The 18,046-nt window shown below is 39.4% G+C and overlaps 1 protein-coding gene across 1 annotated transcript in view; it reads right to left on the bottom strand.

Annotated features, from left to right (window-relative positions):
- The window catches only part of LOC119422437 (cdc42-interacting protein 4 homolog), a 38,379-nt gene that overhangs the window by 8,239 nt on the left and 12,094 nt on the right, over window positions 1–18,046 (bottom strand). Inside the window, exons 2-9 of the mRNA XM_037689808.1 lie at window positions 16,616–16,731; window positions 16,463–16,516; window positions 11,331–11,478; window positions 11,186–11,248; window positions 5,773–5,877; window positions 3,819–3,947; window positions 3,543–3,689; window positions 933–1,091 (exon numbers count right to left, since the gene is read on the bottom strand). Of these exons, the coding sequence (XP_037545736.1) occupies window positions 933–1,091; window positions 3,543–3,689; window positions 3,819–3,947; window positions 5,773–5,877; window positions 11,186–11,248; window positions 11,331–11,478; window positions 16,463–16,516; window positions 16,616–16,731 (921 nt within the window). The remainder of the gene's footprint in view (window positions 1–932; window positions 1,092–3,542; window positions 3,690–3,818; window positions 3,948–5,772; window positions 5,878–11,185; window positions 11,249–11,330; window positions 11,479–16,462; window positions 16,517–16,615; window positions 16,732–18,046) is intronic.

Raw genomic sequence — 18,046 nt, 5'->3', positions numbered from 1 at the left:
TGTGATTGCTAGTATCACTCAGCCCTCTGTGAGTAGTAAACAGCCATCAGTGTGCTAATGATCCTTTGTTAGGCTGATGGTCCTTCTTGAGCATGTGATCAGCTGGTTTTGGTTGTCAGCAGCAAAACTGGTTGATCCACTCTGAAGAAGGTACTATTTAAGAGACTGAGCTGAAAACAGCAGCTCAGACTGAGGAAGTCTCTTGGATGAGAGACGAAACGTTTCTACATTTATTATTTTTTTTTGTTGCTTTCTTTTGTTTTTTGTTTTTTTGAATGTCCAGAGGACCAGATTGAACTTTTTTGGAAAGTTGGGAATAATGCTTTTGTCTGTCATGAATTTATACATTTGTCTAGAGATGCACGATATTATCGGCATGGTATCGGCTGATATTAGTGTTAAAGTTAAATATCGGACATCGGCCATTTCATCAAAATAACTCACCGATATAAAATACGTTGTTTTTGTATGACAACCCAGTGACAAGGATGCCTGCAGCGGCAGCACAACGTGATGACGTCACACGCGCCTACCTGATCTGATCATGGCGGAGAGGAAAATTCAAAATGTCTGCCGTGTGGAAGGTTTTTTTCATTGAGGATGTCGGATTCCAAAGATTTTACGTTGAGCCTCGTTACATCCTCCCCAGTCGGAGATATTTTTCCAACGTAACCTTACCCGAGTTACAAGCCGACATTTTCCATATTTGATTTTTAAAACAGACTGCTTTTTAAATATAATATAGATAATTGTTTGAAAGATCTGATTGAAAGTAAAACCCTGTAAAGTTTTAATAATGTCATCTGAACACCCTGAAAACTTAAACTTCATTAGAAAAACAAGACAGAGGACTTTCTAATCCGTCTCAAACAACATTTTATGGAAAATAAAAACACACGTGCACATCTAGCTTGCACACCGTGCAGCTTCACCTTGAGTTTCTTGAAAGGCCAGAGCTTGGGCCGCAGTTTTGGTGGGTTGAGGGTGGATTCTGAGTTCGCTGGTTTGATTCCCTGGGAATAGTCCTCAAACTCCAGGTCTGCAGGTCGTTCAAAACCAGACTTGTGTTGCTCTATGAAGAGTAATGAGTCCTGCTCAAGAACAAATCCAGAAAGGTTTAGTTACAGGTTTTATGGAAGCTCATGGCCTCATTTTTACCAGCAAATGTTCAGCTGAAGCCCACTGACCGATAAATATATGTACGCAGCATGCAAGTTTCAGAAAATGTAAACTACCTAAGCAAATAAAAACATCCTCAGCACAATATAAAAACTACAAACCTTGGTTATCACTTTAGGGTGTAGATGCAGTAATGCAAAAGTGTAATTGATCAAAGAAGTGGTGAAGGAGAAGAAGCAGCAGAGGGGTGAGTAAAACCAGATCTCTGCTTCCTGTCTGGACCCTGGATTGTTAGCAAACTGAAGGACTAATAAAATCTGATCATCTCAATCTAAAGGGAGATGAGTAGCATTTATCAAACCAGGTTTTCTCCAAAATGTCTGCCAAGATTTTATTTTGTAGCACGCACACTGTTTTCTGGTACCACTAACGAACAACAACATGCCAGAGACGACGTCATTGCTGGTCAGGCTGGGGATGGAACCAGAGAAAATCATGGAGTCTGACATTAATCTGATAAAGTTACATACCAGAACAACATTAATTTTTAGAGACATTTGATTGGTGTAATTGGGTTCATTACCAACCATGCGAACAACAATCTTACTGTATTTATGCTTAGCATTGGTCAGCAGTTTCAAATAGGATTTATTGCAGAAATGCCACATTTCAGAATATGGAGCTGCCAAGCTCCAGTCATTAAAAAAACAGGATTTGAAACATGAACAGGTTGGTTGTGAACTGGGGGCTTAGCCTTAGCTCTATGATTATTGGGAACCATTAGCCTGATGACCTCGTTATGGATGCGCTGAAGGTAGGGTTGTTAGCTCTCAGATATTGGTTTCTCAGATTACAGTTGGTTGGTTTTCAAACTCTCTCAGGTCAGAGCCAATGTGTTCAACATAACGGTACTTGATCTAGCTACCTAATGGTCACTAATGGTGTTCCACAAGGCTCAGTTTTAGGACCCACTCTTTTTTACAATTTATATAAGTAATGTAGGTCAAAACATTCCTGATGTATCCTCGCATCTCTATGCTGATGATACAATTGTTTATTGTCAAGCTAACACAGTTGCAAAGGTTTTCCAGCTTCTACAGTCTGCATTTGACATCATTCAGTCAGACAAATTCCATCTCAAACTGGTGCTAAATGCTGATGAAACCAAGGGAGTGTTGTTTTAAAACAGAAAGAAGGTGCCAGCAGTTCTTCCTCTTACCTCATTCATGCATCATGTTCCTACTGAGTTTGTGGATTCTTATAAATACTTGGGAGTTTTAGTTGATGAACATCTCCTTTTAAACCACATATCGAAAATTTGATAAAGAAACTGAAATTAAAACTGTTTTTCTTTTTTTTTTTTTTTTTTCAGAAATAGATCTTGCTTAACTCTGAATGCCAGAAAACGCCTTGTAACTGCAACTTTCCTACCGGCCATTGACTATGGTGACATTATTTGCATGAATGCTCCTGCCAGCTCCTTGCAGATGTTGGATGCTGTCTACCACGGGGCACTAAGATTCATAACTGGTTGTAACTACCGTACCCATCACTGCACTATTGGTCAGTTGGTCATCATTATCTTCACATAGGCTCTCACACTGGTTCATGTTCATCTAGAAATCAGTCCTTGGTCTGCTACCTTCTTATATCTCCTCCCACATGTCACACCATCAGTGCAGTTACAGCGTGCACTCTCAGGCCATCATTGCCTGCAGCGTCCCCTTAGTGCAGAATGAACTTGGCAAAAAGGCATTTTCCTACTCTGCTCCTGTTTCCTGGAACACCTTGCAACAGGAACTGAAGTCATCCACTTTAATGTCTTTAGGGTATTTTAAACATTTGATAAGGTCAATAGAAACATCAAAGCAAATATGTTCTTGTTTTTAGTATTTTACTTTGTTTTATATGGCACCTTGATTTTATTGTTTTATAACTACTTTTATTTGAATTGCATTTTATTCTAGTTAATTCTTGTCTATCTTATATGTTGTCTGTCTAAAACAGGTCTCTCTTGTGAATGAGTCCTCGTGACTCAATGAGATTAACCTGTATAAATAAAGTTTGAATGAAAAAAAACAACAGCTGTCCTTTAAATCAAGGAATAATCATGGATGGATAAAAAAAAACATGCTTTTTATTTAGTTGATAAGGAATGCATCTTTGTTCATTAGCTTTAAGAGTCAGTACAAATCTGATTATAGGTATGGAACAGGTGAAACTGTAATAAGAATTAATCAAATCAGAAATAATTAACACTGCAAGGAAGAGTGGTGAATTCAAGCTGTTTTTAGTAAAGCAAAAAGCTGTCAAACTTTTTCATCAGTAGATGATTTCTCAGTTGCTTTTCACCAGATCAGACGTGTGCTGGTTGTGACACTGGAACAAAGTCACAGGTTGTCAAAGCATCCTCAAACACTTGCCTGTTTCTCATTAACTTTGGCTCCTGATGCAGACATTCCCTCGAGACACCTGCTGATGATGGGATGGACCTTCTTCTCAAAGTCTGAAAACTGGCAGTAGCCCTCGGCCAGCCTCCGGATTCTCCGCTCGTCCAAGTCCTGCAGTTTCTGTTCAGCACAAACGACCAGCAGGGGCTTTGAGTTTCCATTTTACTGATGCTGACTGCATCACTACAGTCAGCATCTGTCTGCAAACTGCAATGTGACTGCGTGTCTTTAGAATGGTTTTCATCTCACGTTATAGATCAGCGGTATCTCTACATAATAGACGCTGTTCTGCTCCTTGTTGTATTTCTGGAGCTCTGCTGCGTAGTCGTTCCTACATTCCTCTGCCGTGCGTGTGCGTGCCAAGGCGTTCTGCTTGGCCTGCAGAGCAAAGTACAGAAGGAATGACAGAAAAAATAAAGAGAAAGAAGAAAGAGATGCATATCCAAATGCAGAGGATAAAAGAAAATCGGAGAGAGACAGAAAAGTTTGTTAAATGATGATTTAGTAAAAAAAAAAAAAACAATTTTAAAATATCAAAAGTGAAACTATAGAAATTATACTTTCTGTGACAATGCAGTGTGAATGCTGAGGGCTGCAAGACTGCTGAAGTTTGCTAAAGAAGCTGAAACAGAGTTGTTTTAGCTAAACAAAGCAGAAAACCAGCTAAAACCTAAAATGAACAAAACATTAGTTTAGTGTAGTGCTAGTAAGAGCAAAACACTAGCTTAAAGCAAATAACAAAATGTTAAAAGAAGCAAAAGTTAAAATGTTAAAAAAAGTAAAAGGGTAGGAAGCTAAAAGTAGGAAAGTGGAAGCCAGACGTTTAAATAGCAAAAGGCTAGATAAAAGGAGCAATTAAATAGCCAAAACTTAGCTTAAAAAAGTAAAAAGTAGCTTAAAAGAGAAAAATAAGTACATTTTCTATATGATCTCTATGTTGATGGTAGATTTGCCTCTTTTGAGCAGCTGGTACAGAGCTTTAATATTCACAAGTCACAGTTTTTCAGATATTTGCAGCTGAGACATTTTGTGAGGTCTAACTATGATTGTTTTATTTAGTATCCCTCTAAACATTTTGTGGCTAAGATTTTGGAATGCAGGTCTGATACCAAGAGGGCCCTCAGCAAGATCTATACACTGCTCACTTAATAACATGAGACCATTGGACTCCCTTAAACTGAAATGGGAAACGGACCTGGAGGAATCCATATCAGACTCAATCTGGAGAAGGATCATTAAGAACATTGACTCATCTTCAATCTGTCTGTGATGCGCTGTAATTCAATTCAAGGTGGTGCACCGACTGCACCGGTCCAAAGACAAGCTGTCCAAGATCAAAGCTGACCTGGACCCCGCATGTAATAGTTGTAAACAGACTCCAGCTACACTCCTGCATACATTCTGGACCTGTCCCAAACTGCAGACCTTTTGGCAATCTATTTTTGACGCCTTCTCTGGGATATGTGGAAAAACTGTACATCCATCACCATTCATCTCACTGTTCAGGTGGTTCCTGTGGATACAGTTTTCAGCGAGTACGAGAAGGATGTGGATGCTTTTGGCTCTCTTCTGACCAGAAAACTTGTTTTGTGCAGTTGGAAGGACTCACCCCCCCAGCATATGTACATTGGATAAGCAAGGTGATGTATCATATCCATTTGGAAAAAAATCAGACATACCTTGAAGGGTTCTGTCAAAAGATTATGGGACACTCGGCAGCACTTTGTGTTGTACGTAGTAAACATGCCAATGCCTAGTTAATTCATTTGTGTGTGTGTGAGACTGATCCATTGTGGGAGGGAAGGGCTGGTGGTTGTGCTTTTTTTTTTTTTTTTTTGCATGTTCAAGAAAACAAAACAAACAAACAAAAAAATCAATAAAACGACTTTGATTACAAGAGAAAAATAGAGAATGTTTGTGAAAGTATAAAAAAAAACATCAATGTATTTTATGAGATAAATATTTGTGAATAATAATAAAAATTAAATATATATATATATATATATATATAATTTACAATAAATACAAAAACAAAACAAAAGTCATATATGATATATGAATGACTAAAATAGAACAAAGTATGCAAAATTAGATGACAAAAATAAAAATAGATTAAATCAGGAAAATAACAGTGAATGATGACTCAGCATCCACAAAACAGTTATTAAATTTTTTTTTTAAACAATTGTGCATGAGTGTTTACTTTCTCAACTTCAGGCTTGGTGGAGGATTGATCGTTCTCAAATTTCTCCACATGCTGGTTGGCCTTCTCTACCTCCCCCCACTCCTTGGCGAAGCGCTTTTTTGTCTGCAGGTTAAGAAGAAGACAAACACACAGAGCATCTGCTAAGTAAATACTGGGGAATTAAGTTCAACTTAAAGTATTAAAAACCAAAATTGTAAGATCAAAATGTACTTTGTTGCCCTTGCTACACATTTGTCACGGGCTCAAAAGTTTTATCAATTTAAAATAATGTGTTTGAGTGTAGATTAAGATAAAACAAATAAATCATGAACAATATTTAATTATTTTCTAGTTTACACAAATTACTCACTTATTTTCAGTAGTTTCTGGTGACAACAATTAAACTGTTGTTGTATCTTTTTTATGGCTCAACTTTTTAAAATGGGAACTTTTAGAGGAACCAAGTAAAACTAACAGCATCATTACATCATTACATGTAAAAAGGCCTTTTAGGTGATCCAGACTGAGGCCTTTAGTACTCATAATGTTTGGTAGTTTTTTTTATAATGCCAAACTAACTGGCGTTTTAGATAAACATTAACCAAAACTCATAAAATCTTGTGCACATGTCAAAAACGTTGACACAGAATTGTTTTAGAAATGACTCAACGGAGCCACATTTCCTGTGCACGGTGTAATAATTACTGATAACTTTTGTTTCTGACCACTTGCTGTATGTACTCTGAAACAATGCCTGCACATGGTTTTTGCACTCAATATATCTTTGGAAGCTACAAAATGTATTTTTTAATTAAATATATTAAATGGGTTTGTTTGTAATCAAACTCCAGAGGGCGCTTTTACCTTTTTCTGAGATGTGAGAAAATGGTAATGTTGACTGTTTGTCTAAAACATTTTTATTTTTCTAAGCGATGGTTAGAGCAGGTGTTCTCAAACCTTTTGGGTTCAGGGACCTCTTAACGGGGAGAAAAAGTTTCAGGGACGCCCTCATAACCCTCATGTTTATTAAAAAAATTTATTTAATTTGTCTCTTTAAAGCAAAGGAAATATTTGTGTAACATAAATACTGAAAACTTGTTCTTTATCAATCAACCTTTATTTATACAGGTAAATCCCATTGAGCCTCGAGGACTCATTTACAAGAGAGACCTGATTTCAACAAAGAACGATGACAACAATGGACAACAGCAACAACAATAAACTGTAAGAGTGACACTCACTGCAGCTCCAAGATGGCCGCTAATCAGCATCAGCTGACGGCTATCCACCTGATGAGCTACAACCATACTTAAGGCTGCAGTCGAGTCCTACTCTTCGCTGGAGCATTGTTCCCTTATTACGGTACTGATGCTTCCAGCCAGTCTTGTGTTTATACCAAGAAATACTTACCTTGTTTTTGTGTGCCTACAGCCATCTCGTTTCGACCTTCCTCGTTTGGATTCATGTTTTTGATGCCTTGCCCTCCTGCCACGTGCCTGACCTGCCTCTCCTCAGTGACTCAGTTGGATTCCTTCAGGACACCTCCACCTCCTCCATCTGTAAGACCAAACAAAGAAATTGAATATTATTTGAGACAACTCCTTGGCCTATCCCTTCCTGACGTTTACGCTTCCTCCTTCAGGGATTCCAGAGGAACCATCTTGTATATTTGTAAATATCACTGTAAATAATAAACACTGTCACTTTCACTACTTCGCCTTGTGTCGTTTCGGGTCTCGTTATCAACTGGGTTGCCCATAATCCTAACATAAACAGTTATAAAAAAGCATACTACAGTTTTTTTTTTTTTTTTTAACAAATAGGATGGCTAAAAGGAAAAGGTAACAAAACAAAAAACAGCTAGATTCCAAGACAAATGTAGAAAACTAAAAACAGGAACATGTCAGCATTGGACCCTGCCAGGTGTCCAACAGATTCTTAAAGACACAGAGAGACCAGAGAGGTCAAGGTCGAGAGCTTCAAATCTTTTTGTAAGATATTCCAGGAAACAGGAGCGGAATAGGAGAAGGCCCTTTTGCCAAGTTCAGTCCTCATTGAGGGAACACTGCAGGTAATAATGTCCTGAGAGCGCACTCCGTAGCTGCACTCACGCAGGGACATGTAGGAGGAGATGTATGAAGGCAACAGACCAAGAAGTGATTTAAAGATGAAAATATACCAGTGAGAGAGTCTGCGTGAAGTTAATGATGTCCAGTTAACCAGTGAATACATTGTGCAGTGGTGGGTACGATAATCACAGCCAGTTATGAATCTTAGTGCACCATGATAGACAGCATCCAACATCTGCAGGGTTCTTGTAGGAGCGTTCATGTAAATAATATCACCAAAATCAATTGAGGGAAGGAAAGTCACAGATACAAGGCGTTTTCTAGCATTCAGGGTTAGACAGGATTTGTTTCTGAAAAAGAAACCCAGTTTAACTTTCAGTTTCTTTATCAAGTTTTCCACATGGAGCTTAAAAGAGAGATGCGAGTCGACCAAGATACCCAAATATTTATAGGAATCAACAAACTCAATGGGGACACAATTTGAGGATAAAATCGGTGGAAGAACTGCTGGGACCAACTTCCTATTTGAAAAAAGCATCCCTTTGGTTTTGTCGGCATTTAGGACAAGTTTGAGGCGAAACAAATCAGTCTGGATGTTGTTGAATGCAGATTTAAAAAGCTGGAAAGCCTTAGCAACAGTTTTAGCTCGACAATAAACAACTGTGTCGTCAGCATAGAAATGTATGGATGCATTAGGGATGTTTTTACCTACATTATTTATGTAGATTGTAAAGAGGGTAGGTCCTAAGACTGAGCCTTGTGGTACACCATTGTTGACTGTTAAATAACTGGAGGAAGTACCATTATGTTGAACACATTGCCTCCGGTCTGAAAGATAGTTAGAGAACCAACCAATGGTGTGTTCTGAGAAGCCAATTTCTGAGAGTTTATGACACAAGATGTTATGATCCACAGTGTCAAAAGCTTTAGACAGGTCTAAGAAAAGTGCAGCACAATAATCCTTAGCATCCAGTGCTTCAACAACATCATTAAGAACCTTCAGTGAAGCAGTGGTTGTGCTGTGTTGTTTCCTGAAACCAGATTGATGTGGAGGTAAGATGTTAAATGAGTCCAGGTAATTTTTGATTTGAGAGTTTATCAGTTTTTCTAGAACCTTGGCTAAAATGCAGAGTTTAGAGATTGGTCGATAGTTTTTCAGTGTGGTGGGGTCACCTCCCTTCAGCAAAGGAAGAACAAAGGCTGTTTTCCAAGTGTCTGGGATGGAGTTTTGTCTTATGGAGAGAATGAAGATGTGGGTCACAGGGACTGTGATGATATGAGCGGCCAGCCTTAAGAAATAAGGTGGAAGTTCATCTGGACCTGCAGATTTTTTAGGATCAAGATCTATTAACAGTTTATTGACCTCACTGACTGAGAATGGAGAAAAAGAGAAGGTGCGATTAACTGAGGATTGACTTGTAGGAGGGATTTGATTTGTAGAAGTTTGGTTATTAAGTGAAGTGGCTGATCTTCCATTAGTAACTGTGTCAAATAAAGAACCAGAAGCAACAAAATGTTTGTTGAGATAGTTCAGGATTTCGTGCTTATTTGACACAGGAACAGAGTTAAAGAGAAGTTGTGATGGGAGGTCAGATGATTGGGGGCTGCCTGAGAGAGATTTGATGGTTTTCCAGAATCTGTTAGGGTCATTTAGATTTTTGGAGGTCTGAGATAAGAAATAGTTGCGTTTTGCAGCTTTAACAGCAGTTAAACACTTTAATAGTGTTAATACAGTTTTTATACTTTTAAATGGGGTATTTTTCATTAAAGACATAATGAACAAAATGTTTAATTTCAACTTCCAAAATTTACAGTTTTGAGAAAATTAACAATATCAAAAAACTTTTAAACTTTACCTATTCACATAATGAGCATAATAAATGCATGTATTTATTTTTTTAATAAAGTGGACTGGATTTAAGTCACAAATGGCCCACGGGCCACCAGTTGAATAGCCCTGATCTAAAGTAATTTTCCTGCAGTTTTTTTCTCAATTTTATCCATTTTATGCAATGTACCACTACCAAAAATAGAAGCACACTACTCCTGGATATGCCAGACATTTTGTTGTATAATTAGCATGTTTTATTTCAAAATATAAAAGATAATGGGGAAAAAAAAAACTTTGAATAGGGTAGCAAATAAGCAGATGTTTTTGTATTACTGGTGTAATTTGATAGAGACTGGTGAAGGCTGCACAGAAGATTGTCGGAGTCAGCCTTCCCACCATCACAAACATCTACAACTAGAGATGCAGGAAGAGAGCCACCTGCATCATGAAGGACTCCACTCACTCAGCACACATACACTTTTTGCCCCGCTCCCCTCAGGAAGGAGGTTGAGGAGCATTAAGTGTAGAATCACTAGACTGAGGAACAGCTTCTACCCTGAGGCTGTAAATCAAGATTAACACTGTGGAAAAAAAATCACTGTAATTCCACTTGATTGTGATATCTGCTGCTGATTATCCATGCTGCTGATCTTATGCTGCTGATTTATTTCATGTTGCTATGTTCATTCGTACTCATCTGCTCACACAGACTCATGTTTGTGTTGCTGTTGTTTGGCGTATTGTTTTTGTACTACTAGTGCTTAGCGTATTCTTAGTTTAGCGTATTTCTTAGTTCATATCTTAGATCTTATTACTGTTTTTCTTTGCAATTTATACTTTTGTTGGATGTAACTTGGAGTGTCGATCCTGTGTACACTATTTTGTTTCACCACACGTGGTGCCAACAACAAATAAAGAAACCTTAACCTGATGATAAACATCAAAACCATCCATCCATCCATCCATCCATCCATCCATCCATCCATCCATCCATCCATCCATCCATCCAATATCTTTACCCACTTTATTCTGTCTGGGTCATGGGGGTCACTGGTGCCCTTATCCACCAGTCGCTGTGTGAGAGGGGGGCCTGGACAGGTATCCAGACCATCACAGGGACACAGAGACAAATGAGACAAACAACCATTCACTCTCTCACTCACATCTAGGAACAATTTAAAGTTACCAATCAGTCTAACATGCATATTTTTGGTCAGTGGGAGAAAGCCGGAGTACCCGGAGAAAACCCACGCATGCACGGAGAGAACATGCAAACTCCACCCAGAAAGGCCCCTGGCCAGGAATCAATCCAGCAACCTTCATGCTGAGAGGCAACAGCTCTACCAACTGAGTCACTGTGCTGCCCTCATCAAAATCAGCTTTAATAAAAGTGTCACAACTCTGGCTTTATTCTTGTAAGAATTAGAAAAATGCCCATGTTGAACTTGTAAGATAACGTTTCAACAGAAATAATGGTTTCAAGCAAAGACCCTCATTAGAAGTAAGTCAGGACGTACAGTAACTCACTCACCGTTTCTAGGTGTTTGAAGCTGCTTTCCAAAGTCTGCTGGGCCTTTCTGACATCCGCCAGGAACTGGGAAAGGAGGAGTGTTGATGAATGAGCTTCATCTATTGATAAAAGCACAGTAATCTGAAATCTGTCATTCCTCCCTCACCGTTTTGCGTTCCTGTTTGAGCTCCTGGAGGTACTTGCTGAGGTCATTACAGATATTTTCAACCATGTTTTCGGCAATGAGCTCTCGTTGTCCGGAGTAATCATTCAGCTCTTTCAGGATGTCCTGGAAAGATGCATAATTGCTATATCTACAAGAGAAAAGGAAACATCGGCCGAAAATAAATAAATAAAATTAATCTTGCATATGCCAACCAGAAATTACATTCACAACACAATTTGTTGGTGGAATCTTTTAAATGAAAATTACAGTATAAGTAAGAAAAAATAAACACGTCTCAGTGCTGACATCAAGCAACCGGTGAGTAAAACCTAAGGCATAAATCTGGCTAATCAGCATGCCAAAGCATGGATTCAACTCTCATAGTAATTACCTTAGTCTATAATTAAAGGCTTAATATTCCTTGAAGCAATCCATGTCGCCTGCTGCCTTTCATGACAAAGGTTTAGACCAAAACCACAGTTTGATAAGAAATAAAAGCTGTGGTGCAAATCTTGTAAATTACATTATGTATGACCTCATTCAATCTTGCGAGATCATTACCGGTAGTATTTAAGAGTATGGGTTAGAAAAGACACTCAGCTACTACCAGGAGCGATTAGAATCTGCCCTTTAGAAGTGCTTGGCCTCAGTGTTGACAATGGCTCTTGGCTTGAACAACGTGGTGGCCATTGGCATCTGAAGAATTTGTAGTGTGTGTGTGTGTCTTGGAGGGGGGGGGGGGGGGGGCTCTGGTGGCGGGGTCTGTGGGTTCTCCCCCAGAAAATTTTAAATAAAGTAGATGTCATTTCCTGCATTCAGGTTTGGTTTATTTGTCATATGCAAAAATCAACACAAGGTCAAGAATGCAAGGAAATACCGAGGACGAGAAGAACAGTCTCGACTCGCCAACAAAGAAATTACAAGAAATACCAAATCATGCAGCAAAAATACAAAAAACAAGGCACCAAAAGTGAAAAAGAAATACATCTACAGTGTGGTTTGGTTAGCAGTGAGGATCTTTCAGCAGCATGGTTCTGTTCTGTTAGCGGCGTAGTCTTGTTAGCAGAGTTAGCAGGTCTTGTTAGCAGGTCCCACAAGCAGATTGATGGTAATAACGACGGCAGCAGCTGCCCTCCCAGACTGCCCTCCAGAACTGGGTTCAGCAGACAGAGAACATCCAAGATTTCCCCATGGAACCGAATGGGTCCCTAGAGTTCGGTTCGTGCAGGCAGATGGAGGATCATGGAGACGGCTGCCATGGCAGGCTCTAGCATGAGCCCGAAGCTGGAGGGGGGTCAGGAACGGAACCACGATGTAATGACGTCATGACAGCGACACAGAAAACTCCAAAAGTGCGTTGCGGTCATACCCGTAACGTGGGTGTGTAGTGTAGGCACAAAAAATGTTAAAACAAGAACAATAGGAACAAAAGAAGATGGAGTCGAAGCGGAGCTCCTGTCAGTGCTACCATTCTGCAGCGCTCGTGACGTCACACATCGTTCTGGTGCATTTTAACGGGTTGCTAAACATCTACATTTATCTACATAAGTAAACACTTGATTCAATAACTATTTTAGAGAGCAAAGCACAACAAGAAGTAGCCTGACCAACAGCGCTCCTTGTGTGAATAGAGCACGCTCCGCTTCTCTCATACATTCTTACACCCGCCCCACCCCCCCACCTCTGACCCACAGCTGCCAACAACAGTATTGTGGTGAACAATACAGACGCATCAGCTAAGATGCTACAGACGTAGCACTCCACTTCTCTCATGCGTCCTACTCCCCAGCTCCTGAGTTAAGGGGCATTTCACTTCAGGAAAAATTGAGGTCACTGATTGGTCAGTTGCTGACTGGACTGATTGACAGGTGGCGTCAAGGATCCGACTCATGCAAAATCAATCAGATTTTACTGGCCCATTTAAGTGTCATCATTTATTCCATTTTGTTCCAAATTTATTTACATTTTTTTCGTGAATGTAAGGTTTGAGAACAGAGTTTCTTTACACAATCGTAATGATGGTTTCTTAATTTTTCAGGGGTGCTAAGTTAAAAGTTAGAAGTGCTTGAGCACCCCCAGAAAGAGGCTAAAATCGGAACTGGCTACCACCACGCCTACTTGAAGCTAAATATATTTTTAAAAAATTGTGAAAACTGTGCAATATGCATTTTTGTATTTATTACACTAAAGTACTTATACACTTTGTATTTATGACACTGCAGGAGGCACACAAACATTACCAACATGTCCATAATGATGCTTTAATTTGAATTCTGAGAAAACAAAACAAAAAAATGTGTCAAAATGATCATTGTTAAAGCATTTGCAGGTGTGGCTCAGCAGGGTAATTATTTAAGAGTGCTGATAATTTCAACTTCTAATCAAAAGGCCAAATTTACAATCAACTTTTGTAAAATTTCAGACAGAATAAGTTTTACAGGTAAAGGACATGATTTATCCTTGATCTCAAGTGAACTTTAGTTCAATCTGTTTTGTTTTTTTATCTCTACCTGCATCTTCATCAGTATCGTTTTATCTTTATTTTCTGCATGAAAGTTTCCTTTAATTACTTTGTGCACATGATCCATCTAATCTTTACAGCGTTGTGGAGACAGCAGTTTGAGCAGCAATCCCCCTGACCTCTGTCTCTCCACAGCCAAGGGTGGTGTCATTTTCTAGCTGTGAAGTATAATCTTTTTAGTGAAACCAGGGTTGGCCTCTCAGTGTCTGAAACACATGCAGAAGTCGCCCAAACCAGCTTTATGCTGAGCTCCTCCCGAGTAGCTAATATGAACAATTATGACGTATTAAACCAAACATTTGTGTTGTAGAAATGATATAATAGTGTGAATGCATCACAAACAATGATGAGTCCAGCTACAGGCAAGAGGTGGAACACCTGGAGAGCTGGTGCAAAGAGAATAACCTTCACATCAATGTGAAGAAGACAAAGGAGATGATTGTGGACTTCAGAAGGAACAAAAACATCTACATCCTCCTGAACATAAGAGGATCTGCGGTGGAAGTGGTCTCCAGCTACAAGTACTTGGGTGTACACATGAATGACAACCTCAGCTGGAGCAACACCACCACCAGCCTGATCAAGAAAGCTCATCAGAGACTCTACTTCCTCAGACGGCTGAGGCGAGCTGGTCTGGGAAGCTCAGTCCTCACCTCCTTCTACAGGTGTGCAGTGGAGAGCATCCTGTGCTCGAGCATCAATGTGTGGCATGGAGGCTGCACAGATGCAGAAAGAAAAACTTTGCAGAGAGTGGTGAAGGCTGCACAGAAGTCTGTTGGAGTCAGCCTCCCCACCATCACAGACATCTACACCTCTAGATGCAGGAAGAGGGCCACCTGTATCATAAAGGACCTCACTCACCCAGCACACACACTTTTTGCCCCACTCCCCTCAGGAAGGAGGTTGAGGAGCATTAAGTGTAGAACCACTAGACTGAGGAACAGCTTCTACCCTGAGGCTGTTAGACTCATGAATCTCTAACCAGAATAATCACTGTGAAAAATCATATCATGTTGCTGCTGATCTGTTTCAATGTTGCTGCTGATCTGTTTCAATGTTGCTGCTGATCTGTTTCAATGTTGATGTGTTCATGCGTGCACATCCGCTCACACAGACTCATGTTCATGTTTGTGCTGATGATCAATATTTTATGTTATGAGTGCTTAGTGTATATTTTGTTGATGTTTTTCTTAGTTCATATCTTAGATGTTATTACTGTTTTTCTTGTAAATTTTATTGTTGGATGTAACTGGGAGCTTGTGTACATAATTTCGCTCCACCACATGTACCACATGAGGTGCGAATGACATTAAAGAATCTCTGACTCTGAATGTTTATGAAGTAGTCACACTATTGTGATCTATGGTATTTTTTCCATAGGTTTTTCATCATCTTTCTTGTCCCACAATTTTTGTGCCATTTCAACAAATCCCCAATCCTGTTATGACTTTTGGTATTGGTGCAACTTTAGCTTTTTGAAATATTTAGCCTTTTTTTGCCACTTTTTTTCCTCATAGAAAATTAATTGAGTTCATTTTACATCCTTCAAATCTTTAGATGTGTTTACAACCTTTTACTGCTCCTTTCACAGTTTGTTCTGGTTCAGCTTCTTTCAGCTTCCTTGTGCAAATTTAAACTTTTTTTTCCAGCTTCTTTCAGCTAAAAAGTGGATCTTTACTTTCTAGAATCAGTTGACTTATATCTTGTATTGCCTTATGTATCTCCTTCCAATAAGTTTTAATTACTTGTCAGTCCCAAAAATATGGTAATGATGTGCACTTTTATTTCCTCAATTTCTCCATCAAGCTGGAGAGTTACCTTTATAGTGGGATTTTTGGTAAGGTGTAATAAAGTATCTTATCAAATGTTTTCACCCAAATTCCTTCCACCTCAATGAGCTGCTACATTTCCACCTAATTAACTTCTTTATGCTACTTTCAGCTTAATCATGCTAGTTTCAGCTTTTTCCTGCTATTTCAGTTACTATTTAGCTGTTTTATGCTCATTTCAGCTTTTTCTGCTTCCTTCTGGGAGTTTAGGCTTCTTCTTCCTTTCAGCTAATTTTCAGCCTTTTTTTGTTGCTAATTTTACCTTCTATTTTTTTTAGCTAATTTCATAATTTTGTGCTAATTTCAACTTATTTAAACCTAATTCAGCAAATATGTGTTCTTTCTGCTTTTTTCTGCTAATTTAGGCTTGTTTTTCCATTTCAGCAAGTTTTTAAGCAAATTTCAGCTGTTTCTCAGCAAGTTCTTCTGCAATACGCATTCACACTGCATTTTTGCAGGAAATATAATTTCACTAGTTAGATTTATTTTATAAATAGTACTGTCAACAGGCGTACACTGGAGAAATATACACAGCTTTTTCCCTTATTGGCTATTTAAACTATGAGCAAACCAAAACCTCTGAACATGGCTATTTCACTTCTTGAAAAATGCTCCAATTTCTCCATCTTGTAATTTTTATGATGCAGCTTCAACATGAGCTTTGTAGCATTCTATCATGAAAGCTTTATGAGCATGTTTCTGCTATGGAGCAGGAAAAAAACCCATCTGCACAAAAAGCTGTTGCTATGGAGCGTTTTAAACAGTTAAATTTGTTTGCTCACTTGCAGTCCTGCTCGTCTTTGCTTCCTCGTTTGGTGTACTTCTTGGTCAGGTTCCTGTCATAGAGCGAATGAAAAGCATCAACAATCACATGCTTACAGAAATACACCAGTGAGCTGAAGACGGCAGTTTGATTAATTTATGGATGAGCCCACCTGAGCTGCTTGGCGTAGTTCTGTTCAATCTCCGTCCGCTCTTTTACAAACTTTATGTAACGCTCCACCAGGTCCAGGCCAGATTGGGTGTGCTTGTCAATGACTTCATACTGGTCCTAGAAGGGGCACAGCACAGAGAGACACTTGAATATTTACCAATCATGGGAAACACGGAGAGACAAACGTGAAATCAGTCAGAACCAGGTTTGGTAACTTTTTTTAGGACATGAACTATCTTGTCTATTTTATTTTAGTCAATGCAACAAGTTAGTGTCTTAAAATGTTGATTAGCTCTTCTTTATGTGGGGTTTCATATAAAAGGTTATGAACAATTAATATTTTACATGTTGTAGGAAGCTCTTTGAATGACCTCAGTTTGAATAAATAGTTTAATTCTGAGCAGCCTAACGAGCTAACAGCGTGTTTGAGCGTGGCTAAGATCAAAGTGGATTGAAGCTGTTTTGAAACAACTCCAGTCTCAAAAAATTTAGTTTGCATGAACACTATTTAATAGACAATCATGCTGTCAATTTTGCATCACATGGTTATTTCCCATAGCTGTAGCACTTCCACTGCAGCCTAAAGGACGAAACACACAGGCAGCGCATCAAAAGTTACACGTTTATTATTTTCAGGATCCTCGACACCAGCTCTGTTTTTAAGTGTCAAGATCCCTAAAAGAATAAAGTTTGTATTTGTACTTATTGGACCCCTGTGTTTGGGTATTTCCAGGGCTTAATTTGAGCCAAAATATCCAGTTATCCATGACCTTAACTGAAAAGATATTGTGACTTGATCCAGCGGTGAAGATATTGGCTATACACATAGGCGTCGCAACCATTATATGTGAATGGGACAAGTCCCCTCCACATTAAAAACACGTTCATTTGGAACCCCCCCCCCCCCCCCACACACACACACACTTTTACTATGAAACATTAGTTCAGGCGGCGCAGTTTCTTTTTCTTCGTGAACAAATCCATTCCACTTGATCAATAGGAGGATACTCAAGCCACTAAAACTCCACTCCAGGTTTTCCTGGTTACCTCCAACTCTACACACAGAGCAGAAATTTTGCAGGCAGCAGCTGCTGAGTCTCCTGCTTCGGCAGAAAACGCACACAGGTGGAGGAGATGGAGACACCTCTGTGTTGCTCGCTTGCCACTTTAGTGAGCTTAGTGCAGGCAGTTGTTGACCAGGGGTGCTGCTCATAAACATATATTCATGTTAGGATGCTTGAGAGGAGCGCTACATCTGTAGCATCTTAGCTTAGCAGTAACTGTGATGCTGTAAGACGCTGCAGGTGTGAGAGACGCTGCAGGTGTAAGAGACGCTGCAGGTTTAAGAGACGCTGCAGGTGTAAGAGACGCTGCAGGTTTAAGAGACGCTGCAGGTGTAAGAGACGCTGCAGGTTTAAGAGACGCTGCAGGT

The sequence above is a fragment of the Nematolebias whitei genome, chromosome 16 (assembly GCF_014905685.2).
Source record: "Nematolebias whitei isolate Nwh7 chromosome 16, NemWhi1, whole genome shotgun sequence".
Classification (NCBI taxonomy): domain Eukaryota; kingdom Metazoa; phylum Chordata; class Actinopteri; order Cyprinodontiformes; family Rivulidae; genus Nematolebias; species Nematolebias whitei.
Note: the sequence above shows the minus strand (reverse complement) of the source record. Positions and strands in the feature narration are given on the sequence as shown.